The sequence below is a fragment of the Ciconia boyciana genome, chromosome 1 (genome assembly GCF_034638445.1).
Source record: "Ciconia boyciana chromosome 1, ASM3463844v1, whole genome shotgun sequence".
Lineage (NCBI taxonomy): Eukaryota > Metazoa > Chordata > Aves > Ciconiiformes > Ciconiidae > Ciconia > Ciconia boyciana.
Window position 1 is genome coordinate 15,954,994 of NC_132934.1, and position 27,614 is coordinate 15,982,607.

At 37.5% G+C, this 27,614-nt stretch overlaps 1 protein-coding gene across 1 annotated transcript in view; it reads right to left on the minus strand.

Moving 5' to 3' along the window:
- Positions 1 to 4,077: 4,077 nt before the first annotated feature.
- Positions 4,078 to 27,614, minus strand: part of NAMPT (nicotinamide phosphoribosyltransferase) — a 30,478-nt gene continuing 6,941 nt past the window's right edge. Inside the window, exons 2-11 of the mRNA XM_072859508.1 lie at positions 22,563 to 22,719; positions 21,163 to 21,266; positions 18,200 to 18,328; positions 17,577 to 17,735; positions 17,074 to 17,210; positions 14,199 to 14,424; positions 12,892 to 13,011; positions 8,206 to 8,346; positions 7,915 to 8,049; positions 4,078 to 6,161 (exon numbers count right to left, since the gene is read on the minus strand). Coding sequence (XP_072715609.1) covers positions 6,048 to 6,161; positions 7,915 to 8,049; positions 8,206 to 8,346; positions 12,892 to 13,011; positions 14,199 to 14,424; positions 17,074 to 17,210; positions 17,577 to 17,735; positions 18,200 to 18,328; positions 21,163 to 21,266; positions 22,563 to 22,719 — 1,422 coding nt within the window. The 3' untranslated portion in view covers positions 4,078 to 6,047. The remainder of the gene's footprint in view (positions 6,162 to 7,914; positions 8,050 to 8,205; positions 8,347 to 12,891; positions 13,012 to 14,198; positions 14,425 to 17,073; positions 17,211 to 17,576; positions 17,736 to 18,199; positions 18,329 to 21,162; positions 21,267 to 22,562; positions 22,720 to 27,614) is intronic.

Below are 27,614 nucleotides of genomic sequence, written 5' to 3' on the forward strand. Positions count from 1 at the left end.
TGAGTAGTCAGCTGTTTTATTAATTACTAGAAAGATTATACGTGTATGTTTCAGTAGATGGCATTTATAAGGAAACCAATTTTTAAAAGAACAAATTCTCTTTGAGTTTTGCCAGCTCTTGTGTCTTAACATTTTCATGGTCACAACTCAAGACATGAAAGGCAGCAAAGGGACAGCTTTCCCTTTTGGTTTTACTGTGTGAATCTATTTGCTTTTGTCTGAAGGTGTAAAGATTGCAAAACCTTGTACAGAAGTGAAATCTTCCTTTTTATTTTCTGGAGATTTATAGTTGCAATAAAAGCAAATAATGGTCTTCAAGCAACAGTGCTGGAGGTGAGACTGCAAAAACCAGTGTGTGGGAAGAACAGTAGCTTTAATGAAGTTTGTCACTGGCATTTGGCTTAACAAGTAGCTACAAGCCTTGAAAAATGGATTAAGGTTAGACTGGGGCACATTAACAGACCACTGCTTTGTTATCACAGGGACACGGCAACACTCTGTTGTGGTTGAACAGCCTCAATGTTTTCACAGCAGATTAGAGGACAGACTTGAACCTGCTCAGCTGCAACAGAAGTCACGGGGAGGCACGCTCACCAGAGGGAGATTACTTGTCATGCTCTGACCTTTCTGTGACTTACAGGCACGTCTCTACCCAAAGCCATTTCGCCCAGAGATTATCCTCTTAAATTGCTGGGGTATGTCATCCTTCTGACATATTCAACAACGAGCCGCAATTCCTTATGCTTAAAATAGGCTAGCATCTTTTGGAATAGGGGAAACTTCCTTGAAAGGGAAGAACATGCCAGCCTTGTTCTTACACTCAGAAAGCTGAGGAAACCTGAGAAAACAGCTTTTTTCTTCTCCCTTTTGTGGGAAAGGGAAGGAAGTTGAGACTTATGTTCTTCACTTTTCCTTAGAAGATAAAAGGTTTAGAGTCCATACAGTTCACCTGATGTGAGAGTGTATTACTTTTATTAATCTTTTGGTGATATAAATACTCAGCCATTATAAAATAAGTTTCCTCATCTCCTTTCATATAAAGGAGCTGATGTGAAAGCTTTAAATAGCTACACTAATAACCTAAGCTAGTGACAAAGAAGTAAAAATGTCCAGCCCTCAGATCCTTCCATGCATTCTTTAACTACCCACTCAAATTTCTTAAATACTGTAATTATAGAAAATTCTAAAGTCATTTTCAATAATTTATAATTACCTGGCTACATACAGTATGTTTACTTGACACAAGCATAGGAACAACCACCAAGAATCAGATCTTCAAATCTCATAGACCAATATTAAACAATAAAGCATAAGAAAACGTAAATAGTTACACATACTAATAAACTAGAGTATGCTTGTGTAAATATATTCAGTGATCTAGAAACAGCTTGAATTGATTTAGATACAATCTAAATTGCTGGGAAAAAAGGAGTTATACAACCCAAATTTTCTGATTTTTTGGCTCAAAGGTAAACAAACAGCAAACTTGTCTTTCTACTCAGAAGAGTTGTGTAAGAGGGAAGTAAAAATGTTGCTGGAGGCATGATGGTTCCCTATCCGTCCTTAAGAGACCTCTCTGCTCCAGCCAGGGGCAGGAGAGAGGGCTGCAATTCTGATTCCAGGAAACTTCACCATAAATTGAAATTCTAGAAATTCTATTCAAAAAGCAGTTAGGAGTACTCATATTAAGATTGGTAAGGAAATTATATTGAACAAAATATGGTGCTTGAAAAAAATCCAGCTGACTTCACTCCCATATCCTTTGAATTGCTCTGGATTATGTTACAGCAGAAATCAGGGTACCTTTCAACGAAATGCTGTGCCACAGGAAAATACTTTTTGGAAATGCTCTATTGCTAAGTGCTTTTCATCCCTTACCATGAATTAAAACCAAACATCTTTAGGTAACTGTGAAGTGTGTTTTAAAATCATTAACAAGGTCAGCTGTGCTACTAGTAAAATGGGAAAAAATTAACATAACTAACATCCATAGTTAACAACTGTGATTTCAGTAAGTGTGACTTTACAGAGCATCTTTAATCTCATTATTTAGAAGGCATGCAGCTCTCCACATAAGGTGCCTCGATCCACCAGGTTTAAGACAAGAGGAGCATCTTTCACTCAAGCGTTTACAAATTTCAGAGAAGCTGTGCACCTACAGGACCCTGATGAGGGTCTCATGGGCAAAAAAACCCATCCGATACCAGGTAGAGATGCAACTACCATTGCTCAAATGCATCCTCACAGTTCCTGCCTTGAGCAGCTCAGCACAGATACTATTTTATTTATTACACTAGAATTAGAGGACATAGGAAGAGACACATTTGTGAGTCCCTTGCCTTCTCCTGCACAGTCTGAGGCCTGGAATTTCCCCGCAGACTCCTTTGCATGAATGACCTGTGAGCCTACCACCACACACTCGCCATTAATAAAAGGCTGATGAGAGCAAGAGAAGCTGGAGTGTTGTAGCTGGGGGTTTTTACCAGCATGGAAAAGAGGAGGAAGAGGCCTGCCTACCACTTAGGCCGTGCATGTTCTCTGTAAAGATAATGTAACAGAGACTTCAAATTCAAGTGCTAAAAGGCTATTATTGCAGGCTACAGGAGCACCTTTTTACATTACAGAATGACTTGAAGGGACCAGCAACAAGTGATGGTAAATAATCTTTACACTAGGTGCCTTATACACCCATACTAACAGCATCCGTGTTTGTAAGGTACCCTCTGCAATTTAGTTATGTAGGAGCTGAAAGGGTAACTTCCTCCAATTATGAAAACCCTCTCCAAAGGGACGAGACATTCTCTCTGTTGAAGAGCTGACATTTTTTGACAGATACTGAAGTGAACCGAAGGCTGCAACATCTTTGGTTAATTTGCTTTTAAACAAGCATTTTTAGTAGCTTTAGAGGTAAAATTTAAATAATGAACCTTTATTTGAGAAAGGATTATGTGAAATACAAATAGAGGATAATTCCTTATATCAAATTCAATTACAAGTGCTTCATTTTTAAGCACAAACACACAAGATGCTGAAGCACAGATGTGCTCTCACCCTAAAAAACATCCTCTCCTCTAGAACTGAGCTGACTAAATTCAATCCCTTAACCACAAACAGCGTGCAAGCCAACTGAGCAGCTCTCCTACAGAGGACTGTAATGACAGCACAGCTATGCTTCAGTCTGTGTTTGGCAACAAAGAGCACAGGAATGAAATCTGATGCCCAACATCACAACTTTAAGACACAGTCAAATGGCTATTATTTTCACTGCCAGAACTAAACTTTATTTCCATGTGTATTACATACTGGTATTTGATGCCAAGTACATTAAAATTACTTTAACAGAGGATTTAAGTGAGGAATATTTATTCTTCACTAAAGAGGTTAAGAAGGAATGTAAAAACCTATAAGAAAAAACTGTTTAAGCTTCGTTTTGATTTTGGCAAACCAAACAGTTAAGTACTCTTCTGTTCTCCCCTCAGGTCTTTCAAAGTACCAAAAAAGCATCTTTTCATAATCATGCAGCTCATGAAAAAAATAGTCTTATAAAATCCATTTCTTATGCTAAATATGGTTACAAATAAGAGTATTAACACAAAACTCCCAATTCCTATTTTTAAATACAAATACTGTATTATATTATGAAATGGGGATAATTAAAATATATCAATGACTACAAATCTAGTAATTTAAAGCAAACTTAAACATGCTGTTTGCTTTCACGTGGAAGAATTAGGATATCGTATGGTTCAAGCACTGCAGTAATTTCTGTCAAATCCTTGATGGCCAGAATGTCAAACTGCCAAACACAAAGAGACATGTATTCAGGTCTGAATAGCACCAGGTGTTTTTCTTTTTCTTTCCTTTTAAAGATATTAACATTTAATAAAATGAGTGACGTGACAACTTTCTGAAAGTGACATGCACAAGTAGACAATTTGCTTCAAGTCTCCAACTAATAAGCTAAAAGTTTTAGACAATACCGAACAATTACTAATGTATTTCATGGTACACAAGAAAACAGTGCTTCCACAGTATATCCTCAGTTCTCAAGTACAAAAATATCAGTTATGGGTAGTCAATAGTTATCAAAATTTTTATTGGTACAGAATGAAAGCAGCATTTACTTTATTGTTTTTTAAACCATACATCATAAAATTCCCTAGTACACATGTGGAGGAGTGAAATAGGCTCTGTACTATTTACCTGCTACTGATCCTAGGTCCAAATTTAAAATCTTTCCTGGCCAAATACAAACAGTATCATTAATAGCAAAGGGAAGGCAGTTCCTCAGTGTGAAAGGTCAGCATTTAGAGTCTTACTAAAGCACTACTTTTGAAACAATACATCACTTAAATGTATAATTACATACACTACAAGTGGAAAACAAGTTTTTATTAACAAGAACTATTGAGACTGGGCATAAATATCTTAACCACAAACCCTGGAATTATTATGGGTGCTTTGATGTGGCCCTTTTTGGCGAGAGAATAAGAACAATGAAGTATGGCTTTTCAATCTTCCTTTAAAAGCATGTTTTATAAAATTTTGTAGACTTAAATTATTCTACAGGATCCCTAACAACATCATTTACTAATTAGAAGCATTAATTACATTAGTATATTAAGCCATTGGCTGATAGTTGATCACCAGCATAACATAGGAGCCATTTGCTTTTGCTGTTGTTTTTTGTTTTTAAGTAAGGGAGGTACTTTTCTAGTGAGAGCCATCCTACAGTGCTACCAAACATTTCAGAGGTTACTACATAGCTTCTCAAATAAAATCCTCAACAGTTTTGTTTTCCAGCAGATATTCAATCAAGCATATACAGAGAGCAAATACAATCAAGTGCAGACAGGTCAAAAGTATCTCTCAAACATATTGTTTTACAGTTACCCTCTGCAAAATAAAAGCCCCTCCTCACCCCAATGAGACGGGGCGAGAAGGGGAAACAGGTCTGCCATTCATGTAGGAGTTTGGCTAGCATAAAGTTTTATTAAAGTTGTTAACAAAAATAGTTAAACATTTTTACAATTTAACATCCAGTCTGACAAAAGGCAAATCAATGAAAAAAATACAAAAAAGTAAAAAAGTGCACTACCCAGTCCAGTATTTTGCTTTAAAGTCGTCACTTACAGTATATGAAAAATAAACCCAGAAGTGTAATTACTTTAAAATACACCGCTTCCATATTTCAGTATTTTACACATATATTCTATAGTGGAAGAGGAGATCTCTTAAAAACTTTACTCTTAAAATATTGAGGTGCATATGCCAAGACTTGGCAAGTTAAGTTGCAGTAAAGAATCCTTTCAAATTTGGCATTTCATTTACATACCTTACAGTGCCAGCAAGGTCTGTAGTACCTAAACCTTCTAGTAAGAACAGTAATTTTCTTTAATGCAGATTTACTAATACAGACAACTACAAGAAACGGTGAGGTCAGCAATTCTATGGGATCTTAAAGAGATATGAGTCCTGATTTAGTCGTCAAATGGTACAATGTCACAACAAACTTTAAGGCCATGTTTTATTTGCTGATTAATGGACAAAAGGCAATGGATTCCCCCCCCACCAAATATTTTCTTGAAAGTCTGTGCTCATAAAAATCATGAAAAGTTGGAAAGACTTAATTATTGAAACTTTAAATATATTTTACACAATCTTGTTTGTACAAAAATACAAGTTAAATATAAACATAAAGCAATCATGATAATTTTATGTAAATCCATTTTGTGATATTCTGTTATATATAAAAAAGTTTCTCAGCTCTGTCTCATTTGTGAAAAGATCAATACCAGATTGAATCACTACCGGCAAAGGGCCCTAAAAAGCACACTTGAGCATTAAATATGTTTTACAATGTAAGTACCATTTTCTGATTTCATCTTTTCTAAAGACTGGCAAAAGATAGGGCAGTATGTCCATAAACCAACAAATAATTTGGCTAAAATGTCATAAAACACAAACACACAAATCTGTACAATAAACCCAGTAGCTATGCAGTACATACTTGTTACACACACACGTACACAGACATGGAATGAAACTTAGTGAGACGCCACTTCTAGTTCACTGTTCTTCAGCCTGGCATTTTGTCTTACTTCATCAAATGAGTATGACTTCGTTACCTTTCCATTCTTAAATACTGTATGAAGGAGATCCTGCAAGAAACACCACTGTTTTAGCAAGAGTGATTTGGCAAATTAACAAACAACACAGGTTACACAAACTCAAAAACAAGCACCCAAATCAAGCCTGGTAAGACTAGAGCTTTAGACTGTCAAGATACTAAATCTTTACAGCTTCTTCTGACACCTTTCACTAATGGTTAGATAGAAAAAAGGATTTAGGCCATCCTGTGCACGGACAGAAGCTTTGTGCTGAGTAGTCCCTGAAGTGAGTTGTCCACATCTGGCCAAGGCGAAAAACACACATGCCAAATATACCCTGCTAAAAGCAGCTAGTAGGAAAGGAGACACTCAACCAATTAAATACAATTCAATTACAGAGGTTTAAATGAAGTCTTTATTTCTTCTAGAGCAACTATAAAAAAAAGATAATACAAAAATCATGCTTCGCAGTCCCCTTTACACATATATTTTGTAAAACAGTGTATCAAGAAGTGCTTGCAAACACCACACTGAAAGAGCAATAAGCACAGCTTTGTACAGAAAAGTTAGCACAAAAGCAACGTTGAGCAGTCGCTATGCTTGATGACCTATTGCAAGGACCTATGGCTTTAGGGAAATACTCCCACAAAGAGAGTACATTTCCCTGTCATTTGTCAGGGAGCCCCAGAACGTGTACCACACAAACAACCCCCTCTAATATCCCAGGACAGAAAGTTTCTTAACAAATTATTACACCTGTCAAAAATGAAGGAACTATATTTTGCCTAATTTCAGACCCAAAGTCTTATGATTTGTTTTGAAGATATTTCTCACCACTAGGTCCCTCCCTCTCTACATATATGTATATATATAGATGAATGTTCATCACAAACATATAGATGTATATATAACTTTGGAAGTCTTTTTTCTTAGATCTTTGCATCCAGAGCACATTATCTACAGTGTAGATCTCAGCTTGTTTTCTGTCTCGAAACTTCTCAGAGATCTCAGTTTTACGCTTATTGTTGCATAAAACAGTAAGCCTAGTAGTACCCCTCTGCCTAGTAGCACAGAAATGTGCTTCTGTATACCAGAAAACTCAAGAAACTTCCAGCTTCTAAAGGCTGAAGTGCAATTCGATAACTTATTTCCAATCCTCTTAATTCAGGAAGAGATTCAACATGCAGTTAAACATTTCATTGCCTGCACACTGAAAATGTAAGATATCAAACTGAAAGCCTGAGATTGGCATAAAGTTCGTGCTTATTTACTGAAATAGCATTTCATTTTGCAGTTCTAAAGAATTAACAGGAAAACTGAATTCCTGGTTTAAATTTACATCTTTGAAAACTGGGCAACTACTCCACGTACAGAGCATTAACACCCGAAGAAACTATTTAAAAATCTCAATCGGGAAGTAGAAACAAATTTTAGTTACATCTGTCCCTCTCCCACTTCCAACTCAGGTCACTACTCAAGTTGTGCAATATAGCCCATACAAAACTACTTGGCTAGCATATATTCTGCAACATTGAGATGTTAGTTTTGGGAAAAAGCAGCAACGTTCTCTTGTTTCTGAAGACAAACAAAAGAGAAAGATCTCTAATTGTAAAGTGTGAACATTCTACTGGCATTCTAACATTCTGCTGTTACTGAATTTGGCACTGGGGACACTTCCGAGGTATTAAGACGGGAGCTGAACAAAAAGACAATAAAAAACAAATTCTGAAATTAAGTTATAACCTGCTTCTTCTCAGTCTATTTTTGCATAAAGAATTATGTAATACATTTTGAAAATCCATACCTGTCCATACTCTTCAAGATCTCCCTTGCCTTCTTCAAGTGTCACGTAATCTCCAGCAGGTGTCCTATGCAACGACAGCCTGCCTTTCTTCGACCTTTTGTTCGGATCGGCAACCGGATCCTTGAAGACATTTACCTAAAATGAAAAGAGTATTTTTTTAAAAGGAAAAGGCTTTGTGGGGCTTGTGTACCTAATGCAGATGGTGATAATGAAAACCTGTTTGACATTTCCTGTTACAAGTGAGGAGGCCTCTATTGAAAACATAATGGTAGAAGTTGTACAAAGACATACCCCGAGACCGTTGGTCACCACGTAACTACATTTGAAGGAACAGTTTAAGAGATCTCTGGTTAGTTTCTGCAACAAAGCTCCACCAGATCCAAAGGCAATATTCTCAATACTCCATTTATTCTTCTTCATTCCCTCCACAATCTAATAAGAAAAAGAAAATTATGATAGAGCATACTTTTAAGCCATGCTATTTTTCCATAAAAACATTATACTACTTAAACAAGATGCTTTTACAGACAATTAAGCCAACTAACATTCAGTTTCCAGGAGACGTACATAAGAATTCCGTCAATACTTGGCACGCTGTTTGCATTTTTATTTGTGATTCTAGCATGGCATAATTATATAAAGTTTTTGCTGTAAAACTATTATCATGCCAGCATATATATTTTCTGAACTAGGGTAGCATAGTAATGCAATGCCCAGACAATCAGAGTTCTAAAGAAAATAAAGGACTTCATGGGAGTATTTCAGAGCCTTCCAATTTATCAGAGTTATGGAAGACCTCAAAGCATAGCCTGAAACAAAGCAGTCATCTTTCTCATCAGCTCCAGAAAGTTATTACCCACTTTGACCAATGACTAACAGAGCAGTTCTGAAAAATCACATTGACTAGAATTAGATTAGCAATTTTGAAGATGGGAAATGGAAATACATAAAGCTGCTCAAAAAGTTTGCTTTGCCACCTTCTTAGGCAGATACAGATCAATGTGAACTGCACTGCTATCAACAGTCAAGTTAAAACTTACTATATCATTTCCTGCCCACCCTCATTCCATCCAGACAAACATGACATCCTCTAGCCTGGAGTAATGGATGCTAGTTTAGTCATGGTCACACATGGCCGAGATTTGCTTCCCTGACCTGTTACCCTTATGACAGCCTGAAATGATGGTTACAGCCCCAATAAGACAGTGTTTGAACTCCTATCTCCTAACCATTTTACTAACAAAAGTGGGTGAAAGTGCAAAACTTTACTTCAAAGTGCAACTTTACTTCAAAGTGGGCGAAATAGCAAAATCCCATCCCAAAAAAAGGAAGGCGAGAAGCAGAATGGAAGGACATAATCTATGGGGAACAGTGCAGAGTTTCAAAAATCAACATCATCAGAAATCTGGTAATCTTTTGTGCAGTCTCAGCCTCCTGCATCAAAAGGAAATGCCAGAGTAACACTGAACAGGACTCTTTCAGGAGCTACCCATGTCAAGTCACTTTAAGGGACAGCTAAGGCAAAATTAAAGTTTCATAAGAAAAAAAGGAAAAAAGGAAAAAGAGACAATTCCAATTTCAGACAGTGGCAAATGGCTAACTAATGTAAACAAGAGAGTATACTAATATTTTGTTTATCCATTTAGTCACATGCAGACTGTCTCTTCACAGATACTCTCAAAGTCTCAATGCCTGACAGAGGCCAGCCAACAGGAGAGGCAGACTGTAGAGCCATCACCTTCTGAGGGTATGCTCTGAACACCTTCCCACTACATTTTTAGCAGAGATCTCATCACTGAGTTTCCATCATTCTAGTGGTACTAGCTTATTCAGTCTCATCCAGGAAGCCAAGTGAAACAAATCTCAGGCCCTACCACCACGACTTTCACTTAAGGGAACGCTTTGGAAGCTTTGCATCCTGAAAAAATACCCTCTCAATATGTGACAATCCTGTGGATTTTAGCAATAGCCATCGTATCCTTTCAGACAGTGACCATGCACAAAAGGAATCTGTATTTTCAGGTGATTAGGTTCTCCTGGAAGCAGTTAAAAGGGGTACTCAGGGAGGATATAGGATTGAAATGAATTAAATTCTCCCTTAAGCATCTCAGAAGTAACTGAAAACGACAAAGGAAGGGTAAGAAAAGGGATTTTGTATACCCTTTCCTTAAGCATAAGGCCCAATAGTACCGTAAAAAACCAGACTTGACTGGGCCTGGATACGGACTCTGCTTATCTATACTGTCTTTTGAAAAGGCAAAATGTAGGTAAACTCCACCTGGACTCTGATCAAGTTCTGTCCAGACACTGACCAAGCCTGAAGCCACGTGAACTGTTGGCCAAGCCTGAGCCAATGTATTCTACTCCTTTCCTTATCCAGTTTTATAGATCAGGTCTGACATTGAACTTGAACATGCCTGCAAGATGTAGCACAAACTACCCAGTATGAACAACATCCTACCAAGGCACACGATGCTTAGGCTTCATGTTCACTGATACTTGTAGGTTAACAGATGCTAGTGTAGCTGGGCTATGCCCACTTAACCTTCTTGCCTGGGCAAGAAGAAATGTGAACCCCCTTTCAGCTAGTGTTCCTGCTCTCATTTACAGACGGTTTGTTCATCTTGTGCCACAGGCACAACTCCTCACTTACCCTGGGTGAAGAACTGGCTTCCACCTTTCCACTCTCTCCCAAGGGATTTCCTTACTCAGACTGATCTTTGGCTGGTGAGGGGTGGAAGGGAAGGTAAATCAAGACTAAGTTGAAAGACAGCTCTGGCTCTACCAGTGACCCGCAGCAGAGGCCCAGATAACAGCTTCCTTAGGTATGGGGAAGAGATGGCAAACGGTGGCAGTAATAGGGAAGAAGAAAAGGGGGAGATCTGAAACAACTAAGGCCTCCCCCAAAGGAAAACAATACAGAAGAATTTCTTGTCTCACTTTCAGACTTATACAGGGAGAACAGTTCAGGTGTCAAGGTTTTGACCAGCTTCCTCTGACCATTATGAGCATGATTAATGTACCAACTGTGACTCCAGATTAGAGGATTTTCTTTGTATAAAAATTTAAAGACATCTGGAAATTGAATGTTCAAAGAAAATCCTTTGAAAGTGTAGTATATTGTGGAGTTAGCAGATTGGAATGATTTTTTTAAAGTGAAAATGAAAGTCAGAAAAAGTTCCTTACCTGTTCTACCAGCATCCCCTATTAAAACAAAGAATTTTAAAATCCAGTTTATACTCCGAGTTGTTTTCTATATTGTTGTTTCAGCTAGTTTGGACAGTTAAATGAGACTGATAGGTCATTACTCATTCTAGATTTTCCTATTGTACCCATTATCTTTCATCTGATCCATTACAATAAATCATGCCTCGAATCTAAGACTGATACAGAGTTATTAGAATAATCACTTGCATAGGCTATAAGAGGGGGAAAAAAAAAAAAAGATGGCCACAACAATACATTCATATGTATCATATAAGGAGTTCATGTAAACTCCTTTTTGAAAAGGATGAATTATACTTCAGGGTTGGGTTGGTTTTGGGGTGCTGTTTTTTTGGGGTTGTTTGTTTGTTTTTTAAATGGCAAGCTATTACCCAGTCTTCCAAAAGTCAGCATAGAATCATAGAATCATTAAGGTTGGAAAAGACCTTTAAGATCATCTAGTCCAACCGTCACCCCAACACCTCCATGCCTACTAAACCATGTCCTGAAGTGCCATGTCTACACGTTTTTTGAACTCCTCCACAGATGGTGACTCCACCACCTTTCTGGGCAGCCTGTTCCAATGCTTGACCACCCTTTCAGTAAAGAAATTTTTCCTAATATCCAGTCTAAACCTCTCCTGACGCAACCTGAGGCCATTTCCTCTTGTCCTATCACTTGTTACTTGGGAAAAGAGACCAATGCCCACCTCGCTACAACCTCCTTTCAGGTACTTGTAGAGAGCAATAAGGTCTCCCCTCAGCTTCTGCTTCTCCAGACTAAACAATCCCAGTTCCCTCAGTTGCTCCTCCAAGACTTGTTCTCCAGAATGTCTCTTACTCCTAATTCTGAGAAGCAGCAGAAGTCAACTTTGTTAAGAAGAATCTAAGGATGTGTCAATCTAGAAAGCTAAGACAAGCGTCAATAAAATACAGTAAAATTAATCTTAAATTTATCCAACTTATTTCTGTTTTTGAACTCTAATACAGCTGAAGATGAATGATCCAGGACAAGCCTGATAAAGTCAAGTCCTCCTCCTTTTACATGCCCCTCATCATCTGTAGTTATTGCAGTCTGTACCTTTGTAACCACATTACATCACCTAATATCTCCATCTAGTCAATAGGGGTGAATTTAGAACTAGTTTCAAGCAAGCAGCACCTACTAAATAACCAATTTTTATCTTGATGAAATTGCACTTTTGACTCAGACTACAGTCTAATCTGTTATACCTATTGTATTTTCTGGGCTTTCAACAATCCTTATTCCATTAGTTGCCAAATCAATGAACTCGCCTCCCTTACACTTGTTTTTAAAAGTCTCCTTCAAAACTGCACCTTCAATATTTGAGTGCAAGCACACTTCAGATGGTACATAACTAATGAGCCAAACCAGTTAATTACTACTATTGCTATAGCACAGCAATCATGCAGTGTGCCTTAGATATCAATGGAAGGACGAAACTGCCAGATTTTGATCTGAATTAGACTTGACAAGCAGGATGAAAGCAAACAAAAAGGAGAGACAGTGAGAAGAGAAGGGTTACAACAGGGGAATTAGGAAGTGTCTTTTAGGGTTTTTTTTAAATGCATCTTAATAATTCCCTGAGGAGTTTTAATTAATTTGTTTTACACATTAGGATATCCCTGCCAGTGTCTGGAATGAAGGGCAGGGTGGGGTCAGCAGTCTCTGCTGCAACATCTGACTAGTCATAACAGAGTCAAGATTAAATATCAACATCGCCAGTGTCACCCTGACACACGAACATCCTACCTCTTGCAATGTGTTGATATCCACACCATCCCCTTGAATAACTCTGAGATACGGTGGCAGCAACTTGTAGCCTTTTGAGTTCTCTGTAATGGGAAACTTCTTCCCTAAGATCTCCAAGACCTATTGAAAAGAGAAGGGAGACAGTTCAAAATAAAAATAAAAGCCTGCCATTCCAATAAACAAACAATTTCCACATTTGAGTCATGCTCGCTCTCTCTCAAAAAAAGAAAAATCCATAAATATACCCACATATCCTGCTCTAAATCTATCCACGTAGGCACACAAACAAAAAGCATGCCAGCAATTGTGGTGAAAGCCATTAGATTAAAGCAGTCACAGACCATATGGGTTTTATGAACTTGTACCCGAGAGCTGATCAGAACTGTGCTTCCCTCCTTTCTCTCTTTGGTTGCTGCGAGTTTTTGCTATTAAATGTGTCAACTGAAGATTCTGCTCTTCTTTTGCCCTCCCTTAGGATGGTGGATGAGACTTTCAGTTTTCTGCGATTTTGTCAGCCACCAATAATTAAAATGAAACACTTCAGTTAGGAGTTTTTCTTATCAGCTCTGATAAAGATTATTCAAAATTCCTATTTGTGATATGTCACTTGTCTCAAAGGAAAAGAAAAAGTGTTAAAGCTGTATGGATCTAATTTGATAGAGTACCAACATAACTAAAATCTTCCCTGCTTTCTTATTAAAACAGTGCTGACAGCTACTCAAATTCAGAGGTATCAACAGCTTTTATTATAGAACTATAACAATCATTATGGTCTCTAAAGAGCTACGAGGCAAGAAGCATTTTTCAACTTGGAGATAGTGTGCCACTGACTTAAATGCATATCTTACAAAAGGGAGAATAGTGATAGACTTGTATTTGTAGCACAAAACAGTGAATTACATTAATACAGGATGCCAAGATACCTAAAGAAGTCTTATGGGCCTGGCAATTATTAATACTCACTTCCCATTTTATTTGTTATTAAGTGATGAAAGTTTCTCTTTATAGAAACATTCCAGCATCATTAGACCAGCAAAACTGGTAACTGTTGTTAAAAGTTTCAAGAATGGTATGCAAGAATGGGTTTGAAGAAGATTGAACTATTCAGACTGCAGAAGAGTTTCCATATCTATACTGAGATGAGGTAAATGTTTACATTTTTCATAGGTCTAAATTACCCAGCATCAACTATATATTAGGCATACCAAGTTAGAGCATTATGTTTCCTATGTTTGTTAGCCAGTCATTACAAAACAAACAATTGCCCTTCCCAATCTCGTATACAAATGACTTCAAGAAAGGATTACCTTTAAAACAGTGTCAAGGGGATTCCCAGAATCTGGTCTAATAATAAGTGGTGCCTCTGGACTTCGGGCTTCAATTATATGCCTTAAGTCATCACCCCATATTTTTTCACAAGCATTGTAAATGTCGTAGCTGTCACTAACCACAGATACAGGCACTGAAGAAAACTGTGTCACTATGTGTTCAAAAGCATCTTTTTCATGATCTTTCCCCCAGGCTGTTATGGTACTGTAAAGTCAATTGAAAAATCCGCATTAGAGCAGCATTTATATATTAAATCACACATTCTGTATTTCCTACCAGCAACAGTTCAAGATAACGATAGGCAATACGATTACAAGACAGCATAAGCTACGTGCTTATCAGCTCTGCATCGCATGGATAGTAAATATACTATATACTAAATAAACAGCACCCTGGATTTATCTTTAGCAACTCTGACAAACACTTGACACATGAAACTTCTTTCATATGTAAATGCAATTTTTTTTTTTAAACGTTTGTGAGAGAGTTTCTCTTTTAAATCTGAAATTCAGGCAGTTAGGGAACTACAGATGCAAGGACAGAACATCTGCTCTGGCAATTTCAGACTACAAAATAGGAAGTAGAGAACTAGCAGCATATGTTAGAAAAATCTTAGAAGAAAACAATTTCTTTTCTTTTTTAATAGTGATTTAAAACCATTATGCTCACTCATACAAACATTCTTCTAGAAGAACCTCAGGGCATTACCCTTGATACAAGGGTACAGGCAAGCACATAAAACAGAGTTGCTAGGAGAGGTAATAAGTTATTGAATGCCAGTTGATCTGCAGTAGCCCTTCTGTATGTGGCTGTCAGAGAGCAGCTGACATAAATGACTTCAGTAACTTGCATGTGAAAACCTAAAAGTGCTCTCATGCAAAGCATAGGTGTGCAGTAAGAGCTAGCGGGCACTGAATTTTTACCATAAAATGCTAGCATTAACTACTGTGTGGACAAGCCGCAGATCACAGTAGTGAAGAGACAAAACAGAATTTGTTTCAAGGAGGTTTGGGCAGCCTGAGGAACAATCCTGGCAGGGTGCCAGAGGCAAGCACCACACTCGCAAGGCAACTTCACATTGGACACTGTGGAACAGTAGAACAATTCTGGAAAAATTCGGGTCTCTTGCACGAGACCCTTTTTGTGCATTAGCTTGGAAAGGGTGACCGCAGTCTGCATTGGCAATGCAAACTTTAACTAGGGCAGTTTAAACTGTCTGCTCTCATACCACCACTTCAATATGCTGTGCAAAAGACACTTGTTCTCTGACTCCATGTGTTTGCTTTCATTACAAAGAATTTTATAGTTGCTTGGGCCATCATTTTTGGATTTAACTGTAGTATTAAGCTAAGCTAAGAGAAGATGTTTCAGACTGTGCTGGTTTAGGCTGGGATAGAGTTAATTTTCTTCATAGTAGCTAGTATGGGGCTATGTTTTGGATTTGTGCTGAAAACAGTGTTGATAATACAGGGATGTTTTAGCTGTTGCTGAGCAGCGCTTGCACAGCATCAAGACTTTTTCTGCTCCTCACCCTGCCCCGCTAGTGAGTAGGCTGGGGGTGCACAGGGAGTTGGGAGGGGACACAGCCAGGACAGCTGATCCCAACTGGCCAAAGGGCTATTCCATACCATATGGCGTCATGCTCAGCATATAAAGCTGGGGGAAGAAGGAGGAAGGGGGGGACATTTGGAGTGATGGCTTTTGTCTTCCCAAGTAACCATTACACACGATGGAGCCCTGCTTTCCTGGAGATGGCTGAACACCTGCCTGCCCATGGGAAGGAGTGAATGAATTCCTTGGTTTGCTTTGCTTGCATGCATGGCTTTCTATTAAACTGTCTTTATCTCAACCCACGAGTTTTCTCACTTTTACTCTTCTGATTCTCTCCCCCATCCCACTGGAGGGGGAGTGAGCGAGCGGCTGTGTGGGGCTTAGTTGCCGGCTGGGGTTAAACCATGACACAGACAAAATTTGTCACTTCTACTGATCAAGCAGGAATTCTAGAACAGCACTACAGCAATGGTCCAGAAAGTTATATGAAGCAGTGTTCCTTTAAAGATGATCACTACCCTGTGAGGGCTATTTATGTAAGCCTTTCCATTATCTGTCTTGCAATCCTAAGTGAAGATGGTCACTATTTAAAAGCACTAGATTTTGTACTCTATAGGAAAAAAAAACTAACCGTCCCTTCCTTTATATTCTGCTCTTTTCACTATGCAGACATGCAAGTGAAATCCAAGGATTTGCATTCACTCCTGACCTTGTACAGGATTTGGATATAAAAAGCGAGAGCTCTTCATCTCAAATGTCTGTTTGAGATCAGTTCCTTACTCCGAAACTCATTCACAATTCTTAGTGAGAGATCAAGGATTTACCATTGGCTGAATTAGTTATGCTGATGGGATGCTTTAGAGCAACTGCCCCTTCTGGAGGGAGAACATGATCTGGGAGAGTCCAGAATTGCAACTTACATGTTTTTTCATTTTATGATTTTAGTTTAAAACAAAATTTTAAGTTCATAATGTGAATTCTCAGTATCTACTTTAACCTGCAAGCCTTCAAGTCCATTCTAAAAAGAATCATCCAAATTTACTTAGACACTGATAAGAAGGTTATAGTTAAAAACATTTATAACACATTTATAGTTAAGAACAACCATGCCACTGTTGTGCCCCTAGAATATACATGGAGGCATCAGTATTGAACTTTCAGCCTCAACAGCTGGATCAGTCACGGCTAATACTGTATGATATAAGTGAAACAGCTTAATATTTCTGGATACAAAGATGGATAAGAAAAAATTACATTTTGTTAAGCTATTTTTAAAAAGGCTTTAATAGCCCAATATCTTACCTGTGTTCAGCAGCTGGAACAGAATATCCTGGAACCGGATCTTTTGTACCATAGTACTTTTTAATTAATGCAATTCCTGCTACAGTGTCTGTTCCTTTGAAGTTCACCAAATGAGCTGAAGCTCCTATTCCTGCAGTCTGAAAAAGATGCAACTTTCAGGTGCCATGCCAAATACAGAAGCCTAAATCCAGTCATCACCTAGCACTAGTTTGTAACAGCAAAACTCTGACTCAGTTCCCATTTCACCAATACCCTCTTCATGCATTTACACAGGAAGGACAGCTTCCATATAGAAAAAGCTCTCCCAGTCTAATGCTCACAGTTCAGACACGTACCCACCCCTCACCCCAGATCTCCCCCCTCCACAATAAGTTCAAACACAGTGCTCTATGCATTCACAATTTCACTGCTGAACAGGGACATGACTGTTAACAGATACATGCTACAATCCTTTATTGTTAAGAACAATTAGACTTCTCAAATTATTAGACAAGTAGTATTACCTCTTGTGAAGAAACGCCTCTGTAGCCGAAGTCATGCAGTTTATATTCCAGTCCTTCTAAGCTGCCAGAAGTCTCTAGCAAATATTTGGCCAAAATCTTTTTCTGCTCTCTAGAGTTTGTAGCCACTGTGATTGGATACCATGACTGCACAAGAATAGTCTAAAACAAAAACCCGTCACATTATTAGGTGTATGTTTGCTTAGGACTTAAAAATCCCCACTTGGCATTTAATGAGGCACAAAAAGGTCTATTTATTTTCGTCGTCCATTCAGAAAGTACTGATGCCGTTTGTTTTAGGGCTAAAGTAATTAGCCTTTATAAGGTAGGCCAGGTATTAACCATCTCAGGAGTTATCACTCCCAAGCTACAGACACACAATTCCCCCCATCCTCCTTTCCTTGTGGATAAAAGTACTGTTGTGAATTTTGTGTAAAATTATTACACACTCTTGCCAGGTAGGGGGAAAAGGTCTGTGTAAGAACACTAAAAAAAGAATCCAGGCTTACTTAAAGCAGAAAATGAAAGCTGCCAGAGATTCTCCTTAAACCAGTAAGGGATTGAGCCTTTAATTTAAGTGCATTAGTATTTACTTAGAAAAAACATGTTAACTTTCCAAAACTGACCTCAATCCAATTTGTGAGCCAGTAGCACTCTGGATCTGTGTTTTCTACTGTGAAAAGAACGTTTCCTCTGGGAATTACAGAGCCCTCAGGAACAGCCTTTATTTCTATAGGAAGATGGCCATCATATTTCTGTGTAAGAAACAGTAATATTGTTAGACAACAGGAAAGACTAGGACCTACCTCTCTTTTATTTGACTACAATGGATAGAAGTCAGGCTATGAGTTTATTGATAAAGCTTTCTTCTTCATTTCTTTCAACCCTAAAAATAGTTTGGTTTGTTTGCACACCCACCAGCCCAAATAATAATAATAAAAAAAATTTAAAAATCCACATTTATCAAAAAAGAAGGAAAATCCTGTAACCTAAAAAATAGTCTCTTTATCAAACCAAATGACGGTTATCAGTTGTATTCCTTGTGCAAATTGAGTCAGGAAGGCTTAAATATTCTATAAAAATACATAAGTTCTACCCACAGAACAAGAAATATTTGCTACTCAGTTTTCTTCAGTGCTTTCACATGAAGTAAATTTTAAAAAGTTTAGCTATTATCTAGGCCTTCAAAAAATCTCTAGTTTTGCTTAGTATAGATGTGTGCTTTGTTAATTTATTAGAGCAGGATCCACTTAATATCTGTTTTAAAGAATATTTTATCATCTCAATTATTCACTAAACATGACATCTAATCTTGAAGTGTCATTCTTTTGTCAATTCAGTCTTTCATCCCTGAAGGACTAAACATCGTGTGAAACATGCCTTTTGAAAAAGTGTAAGTTGCAAAGAGCAACTCTAAAAGAGTAATTATAACTTTCTGAAAGAGCTCTGCAAGCTAAACTGATAATACTTAAAATGTTTCATATATTAATATTTTTTGACAGAAAGCTTCTCATGAGATATTCTTTAAAGGCAACAAAAATTGCATCAATTCAGAGAAATTATGCAGATTCATAAGTAGCACCAAAACATATTCTCCAGTGCCCAAAACACATCAGAAGTCTCTTCTACACTACAGTTTAAAAGTTTCTTCGAACGTGTAATAAGCTGAAGCAAATTGTGTTTATATACCACACAGGGTTTAGTTGTCAGACTTGGAGATGTCTGTTCTGGTTAACAAAGGACAACAAAGCCTTCAAAAAGGCTCAAAATGATTTATTAATGATTCAATGAAGACAAAAGTATAGCTAAGTAAAAAAACAAAACAGATTTCAAAGTTGCTAGAGTTGTTGATTTTGTCCACAGAAAAAAGCAATACGGTCATGCCATAGCACTATGTTATAGCCCTTTTCAAAATTTTTAGGTAGAATCAACTTGTACAATTCAGGGCTTACATCTCTATCATTCATCATCAATTCCTGCCAACTTCCAGCCTTTACACCACCCCCTCGTTCTCCAGGCAGTCCATTCCTCTCTTCCACCCCTTCGCCCTATCAGTATTTACTCATTAATTTACTCTCAGTATAAATTCATGTGTGTACATTTCAAATTCATTTTGGCACTTCACTCATACAACCATTGCTCCCTCCACTTTACCTAACACTACACATTAGGTAATTAGGTAACAGAGCCAGAGAGCAAACAGTGGTAGGTATGTGAATATATACAGGAATTCAGTGAGTAGAAGCAGGGTCTCTGTGTGCCTATAAGGGCATACAAAGACCCAAAGGGTAAATACACTTCCAGTTTGAGAGCCACCAGCATCTAAGACCAAGAAGTGGAAATCATATTTGTTTTTATATATGCACAATTTTAACAAGAAAATCTGACAAAGGAATGAACAATGTATACAGGGGGTACGCAGGAAGGCTTCTTTTGACTAAACCAAAAGTTGAACAGAATTAGTTAAACCACGTTAAAACTCAGTGTGGACAGACATGCAGCATTAAAAGTGTATTAATTCAGTTTAGCCAAAGAGGGATCAAGATTACTTTAAATACAGATGAGAGCAGTTCACAATGTATAATGTAGCTCAAACACAAATATGGATTGACTTCACATCTGTAGTTATTTGAAATGGATGCAAGTCATCTACAAACCTCTCCGTAACTCCCTCTTAGAAAACAGTGGTTTTATTTACCTTGCTGCCATTTGCAACATTTAGTTGAAATTCCCTTTTCTCTTGCACACATTATGGTCCACCCTGGTTGCAAGATGACATCCAGATACATTCACAGACAGATGCCACCACAAAATACATACAGTCGGGGCATCCAGGGAAAAATAAATGCAAAAGAACTAAAAATTGTGTTTTCAAATGCCAAAAATACCCATTCACTAGAACCCACAAATGAAACTTAGCATTTAGTTAATCTGCAGCGATTAGTACAGCTCTGATGAATGCTATTAGTCTGAATCTGCTGCTTTTACAGAGAAGAGATGTTTGCAATCACTTGAAGACTGACACCTTTTTAAACAAAAGGGAGAGAGAATAATTGTGGAAAGACTTAATTTGGAGGGATTTGTGTGTCAGAAGTGCTCAACCCTTGTATTTAATAATAAAGTTCAACTTCAGTATCTCTGAAAAATTTAGGAAACAACTGAAGAAAACATGTATCTTCTGGAACTATTTACACACGCCAGAAGTTGTCATGCTTTCTACATTAGATTAAAAATGGTTATAATTAGTTACAGAAAGCAATGTATACGATGCAAGCAACCACTAAGCACTATATTACATATGGAGACTTGCCAACAAGCCCCCACTTATACTAGCTGGCTGACGGCAGCCATAAATCCTTATTACCTGCAAAGCTGTATTTGGCATCTGAAAGGATGAAAATTACTTTCCTCTAAGGAATTACAATTATGATTATTCTTTGACAGCTGCTACTCCCTGTACACTAAACATAAAAAGCTAAATTTATCCAGTCTTTACTATCATGGTTAAAAGGAGAGACTGCTATATTTATTCTACAGTTGATTCATAAATCCTTCATGATGATCTCATACTATTTTCATAAATTTTTACCTCCAGAATATAGTTCCATCCCTTTTCATTGAAGACATCATCTTGAAAATGCTCCCTATATACTTCTTTGGCTTCCTTGATTTTCTCTTTGGTCACCACTTTACCTGTGGTTTCAGAAACAGATGAAAGCTTAAAAATTTATTATATTAATCAAATTATAAAATAAATAACAAAAAGGTTCAGACACAGAAAAGTCACTTTGCCTCCAACAAAGACATGGAGAACATGTCAAATGCAGTATACTAGCTATGTTAAAACCAAATTTTACTTTCATTTATTATATAGATTAGTATGCTCAAGAAACCAACAGGATAAAATACATGTAGTTTGCAGGCGACTCGGGAACAATTTGAGATTATTACTCTTATGACGGTCAAAAACCTGTCAAGAGTTTTAGTAGCAGTGCTTTTCCCAGAGGAACGTGATGATTGTGCAATTGGCACATGCAACAAGACATAACCAGACTACCACAAGGGTTAAGCTATGCTGCTCCAGGGAGAATTCCCAGTGGAGGGGCCTTACAACCAGTCTTTGATTGACCACCTTGCAACAGGAACTGACAGACTAACCACATTATTTGAATAAGCATTGCTACTGCTGTAGGACCAATCATCTACTGGAAACGTTAGAGAACAATCCTCAGACTGCTAAAGAGAAAAGAAACAAGATTATCAAGTGTTTTGATTATAGTGGAATTCCTGTCTGTGGTGGAATTGGCAGAGATATTTATGGATTATGGATCAAGACAAAGATACGTAAGCCACGTGACTAAAATCCTTCTAAAGCTTGGCAGAAGGCAACTAGCATTCTGGTCAGAACAGGTGATATTTGCACATAATGCAAAAAGCAAACAAAATCTTAAATGGCACCAAGGAATTTTCAGATGTTACCCTTAAAATTGTCAATATTGAAAACACTTTCACACGTAGCTGCCATATTCAATGATCTAAGCTGAGTGGCAACCAAAATTTATGGGAAATTAAAACCATTGTTAGTTTACACAGTAAATAAACCAGCAAATACAGACTAAAGTTTATGTTCAAAATGCCAAATGTATTTTCCCTCGAATCTTCTATCTTCTTGTGATTCTATGCACAGTGTGCTCTACTTCCATTCATTTCAATTTAGCCCACTGAAGTTGGGATATGAACACCTCTTCATTTTTAATAAACCATTGCCATAAATAAACATAGTAGAGAGGTGTCCAAATTAAGAAGTCAATACCATTTCATGACGGTGGACATCTCATTTTCAGAATCACATAAATAAGATCTTATGCATGTCACTACCTACACTGTACCAAGATAACCTGGAATTGTTTCAACTATAACACTCCAGGCTTGAAAAAAATTAAGATATTTATCTACAGGTAAAGTTTTACTGGAATTTGAGAAAGTTACCTTTTAAGTATTTATTCAGAATGTACTGCAAACCATAAAAAACAGTTTCTTCATATTTCACTTTCCTTAATTTGGAATTCTCAGTCTTCTTTTCACGACATTCAAAGTAGGAATATACTTTGCTTGTATTAGGTGGATATTGCTTGTAGTGTGTAACCTACATTAAGAAAAACTTCAGTAAGAGCTCAAAACATCACTACAAAGCACAAGAGAAATCATATTTGTACATTAAAGCTTAAAGTAACTCCCAGCTCTTCTGGACTATTATTATTTATCCGTTCGCATTCTATGCAGTAAGTATTTAGGGTATTTCCCCTTTTTTAGCCACCTTCAATTTTCAGTTCAAAAGACTGTCTTCCCTATCTTACTCTTTGCTTCTGTGTCAAGCCTTTTCCCCTAGAGTAATCTTCACGGTCAGCTCTTCCACTCCCCTGATAACGTTGCTTTGATTAACTGGGAAAGACACTGGCTAGGATTTTAGGAGCAGCACTGAGTACCAACACGCTGGGTCAGTTTTCACTCTGCGGCACTTTGGCCAAGCCTAGTAGCTACAGGAAGCACAAAGTTGCTTGCCACTACCAAAGTGGAGGTACCTGCTTGTATTTGATTGAAGTTTTGAAGGCTATACTCACGTAGTTCAAATAAAAGCCATCCAGACTCAAGAAGGCATTGACAATGGCCTTTACCCAAGCGACTTATTCACCATGAGCAGAGTTGGTTTCTCAAGCCCTGGTTACATCAAACCCAGCTTACAAACCTGTTACTGTCATTAATGCTGTTAAAATCGACCTGAGGTTTGTACCTCCCCACAAAGTTTGCTAGATGGACTTTTTTCCAATCTTTGAAGAAGCTGATGTTCAGTATAAAGGAAGCATGAAAAGTTGCAGCCTGTAAATGTGTATTACGTGGAACATACAATGTTATGCTGGATTCAACCATAACAGCTTTTTTTTAGCTACCGATAGTAAATCTACCAGAAATTTGCTTTGAGTAATGTATAATTTGAAACAAGTACATTCTAAACATTAACAACTTAAACCTGCAAAATTTCATCTCCTAATGTGTAAAAGCAAACTCCATGCAAAATCCATAATTCCCTATTAAACAAAAAGAGTACACAATGACAAATTTCATACTATCATTGTTTAAATTACAGGATATATAAATCAGCTTAAGGCATTCCCAAAGGTGAAGCTATGAAAAGTTTTCTTAAATTATGACGAAAAGAAAAGTCTGCGAACAAGTCTATACATTCCATAAGGGAAAACCGTTCCTACAGCCGAGTAAAGCACCATCATACATCAGAACAAAACTCAAAAAGGTGTGAAAGTCACGTCTGAATTTTTCTCAACAACCCAGATGTATAAGTTAGAACACAAGTTCATTGTAAGTTTCTTGCTGTTACTTCTTACTCCAAATCACCTTAAAAATTTTTGTTTGTAATATCACAAGGAATTGGAAAATGGATAGTTTTACCACTTCTTCCTTATTGTCCTGGTTTTTTAAATGTACCTCTGACACCTTCAAAATAAAATATTTGAAGGTTTTCCTTACCTATATTGCTAAAAATGTATATTAAAGGATTTTAAAAATAACAGTTTTCTTTTTCCTCTCAAATGCCATTTCTATTTAGTATTTCACTCAGTTTGGACAATGAACTAGACCGCTCAACTGAATTTTTTGGTTCTCCTATACCTGCACAACACTGTTATGGTTGTGTTTCCAATGCTGCAAGGAAGCATTCAAATAACAAAAAGGTCAATTTTCAGATCTTTCCATTATCTTTACTTGTATGAAGTCTTCAAGGCCAATCAAATAAAACCCAAGCTTGTCATTGCAAGCTTTCTGCCTTTACTTCAAACAAAGCACTGCAACGCAGGCACTAAATGGAGCACAAACCTATTCCGTTCCAATTCCACAGCCACTCCAAAGCAGAATGCTTAAGAATAGCAATGTTAGACGCAAAGACAAAACCTGGCTTCTAGGTTTAGTTCTAGCTATTAAGAAATAACTCCACAAATTATAACATGTCCTTTCCTAGTTCTACGCAGAACTTCAAAAAAAGTAAATCACACTAGCTCACAGAAACTCTTCAGGATATCATCACGTCTAAAGACAAAAAAACCCAAACAAAACAAAACACACACCTTCCCTTAACCTCCCCCCCCGTTACTGTGGAGCAGTCAAAAATATGCTCTGTTTGACATGTCTTTCTAACTAATGGGAATATGAACACACACCCCCCTTACAAAAAATTGTATGAAATGGACTCCAAGAAAAAGAGCATGTAACAAATCATTAGAAGGTGCATTCAGTGTAAGGCACAGAGAGTAGAAACCCCTTGCTTCGCAGTATTGCCGCTTAAGCAAGTTACAGCAACTGTATGAAAAATTTTACTCTTTTTTATGACTGGACTTCAAGTTAGTGCTTCTTTATGATTTGATTGTATCACCTGGGAACTCTGTTTATTTCCATTCTTCATCTTATTGGCATGCTACAGCTTCACAATTTCAGAGTAAACGCTCAACACAGAGCCCACCAGCTTCAAGTGTACATAGCAGGCGTCCCAGGAACCATTCCCCAAACCAATATCTAAATTCCTTGTGATGAGCTCTAGAGCAAACCAATGTAACACTGTTGTTCTCACCACAACAGTTCAAGCAAAACAAAGAAAACTACATCTGCGTGAGACTACCTACTCAGGTTTCTTTAAAAAGTTTAATTATCCAACTTACTAACTATGGGCAGGTTGCTGAAGCCAACACTTGTAATGAAAATTTGCGTGATCTTCGGCTACCATCTTTAAAAAAAAAAATATTTGACTTTTGCAGTTCAAAGACATCTCCTCCAGCTGAATGCTTCTCTCTGTCAAAAGGGTTACAGGCCCAAATTAGCTTAAGGTGTAGAGTGCACACACTGAGTTGGTGCCACCTTTTCCTATTGAGTTTAAATACAGGGTTTTTTAGGGACCTCACATTTTAGCTCTGCCTTGAAGCATGACCACAAAACACAGTGCTCTTGCTGCAAATCAGAACTTGAGGGCTGAAAGCAGGCTGGAATGCTAACAGCCAGATTTATCCTTTATGTAGCACACCTGGGGAAACAGCTCCTCCAGACTACCTTGCTGGCAGTTTCAACCTAAAAAAAAAAAAACCCACTCAAGTTCCTCAAACATTAAATCACAGGTTTAGCTAATTTTTCTGACATTAGATTAGATCTTAACCTGAAAATATATACTGGCTAGTGTCTGGAAAATAGTTATTTCTAGGGATTCAAACCTAAATAAAAGTTTTGTGTATGATGGAAATACCTTTTTATCAATTAAATTGCTTCAATTACTTGGAAGAGATAATGAACTAATTTTACAACAGTTGTATGTGTAAGATTCAATTATATTATTTAAACAGTGAAAAATACACATCCCTGGCAATTAAGATATTTACATCTAAGAAAACTTTACATCTGCAATTTTAATAACTTGTGCTTCTTTTGACACTCCACAACACTATTAATTTTCTTTATAAAGCTGAAACACCCTTTGGGTGTCCACAAGGCTTCTCACAGACTACTCAGTATTTAAAGACACAATCACAATCTTAAAGTACCACACTTCCCAAGCACTGCTTACTCCAGGCATGCTGTACAGGTATGTGAGAAGTTAAGCACAAGACCTACATCCCCTGTTCACTTATCCGCCCATCTGTTTTGCTTCCAAGCTCTCAGGCAGGGCACCATACCTAGCAGGAGCATCTGCCCACAAAACATCACAGCAGCTCTGACTGTTAGCTGGCATTTCTGAACTACTTGGACATGGGGAAATAATACCCATCCACCGTAGCGATGGTCAGGAGGTTTGGCATGTAGTGAAATGCCTGGTGGTAAAAAACAGTCTGAAAAAGGATGAAGCTCTAGGGAGCAGACACAGTTCACAGAAGACACAAAGAATGCCACTGAAAACAAACCAACCAACCAGTCAAATAAAAAAAAAAGCCCAACACAACACTACAAGGCACTTGGACAATGACAACTATGCTTCAAAAAATGCCTGAACTTTCCTTGTTGTCAGATGAAGTTTTGCACCTTTCTGTATTCTAAAGAAGAGTGGAAAGAACAACCAGTGACAATGTACAATATTTGAAATGTATTTTATGTGACTTACAGATCAAGACAGTATTGATAAATCTGTGCTTTCAGTTAGGGGATGACAGAAGCAGGACTTGCACAGATGGGCTCTTGATAAGTAGGAGTGACTATAAAGTCAATAGGAAACCCCTTCTCTACAGGAAAAAAAAACAAAACCAAAACAACAAAAAAACCCCAAACAAAAGCCCCTACTGGGGTTAAGAGACCCTTACAAGAAAACAAAACCCCAAAATATCTTCAAAGACCTTTTGATATTTAGTTCAAAGGCTGTGGTTTAGGTTTTGTCTGCAAAAAGTATGACAAACAGCCTTGGAACAACCACTTACAACAAGGTTATGTACTATGACTGAAATAGAGCACTTTTTTTCCAGTTGTGATAGCTCCTTATTAAATTTAATCCAAATAAAGGTATATTCTGAACAAAGATGACCTCCACAAGGACTACATCTACTTAACTAAATCAAGTCAGCCATTTGAGAAAAACCATGAAGCACAAATTGCATTTACATCAGCCATCCAAAAAACCACCCTAAACATTAAGAGTTAAATTTTAAGAAAAAGGAATTAACAGGTATTCATCACAAAGCAGGGATGACTGAGGTAAAAGCTGCATTTTTATAGGCTAGCTAAGAAAACCTTTGGCATAAAAGCCAAATAATATTGTAATCTACAAGCTTTGCTGGACGAGAGTTTGCAATGAAATGACTTTAAAAGGTTAGTTAAGTCTATGTAACTCAATCATTTGAAAACATGAGAAGAACAAGCCTGACGTGAGTAGAGAAGCCAGGCATGGCCAAATTCTCCATTGGTGGTTTATTCCTGGTGTTCACCTAGGTTAGATGGGTGCTAACATGAGCCATCAGAAAGATGCTTCTAAGCCCTGCCTACAGTGAAGAAAACAAAACCCCA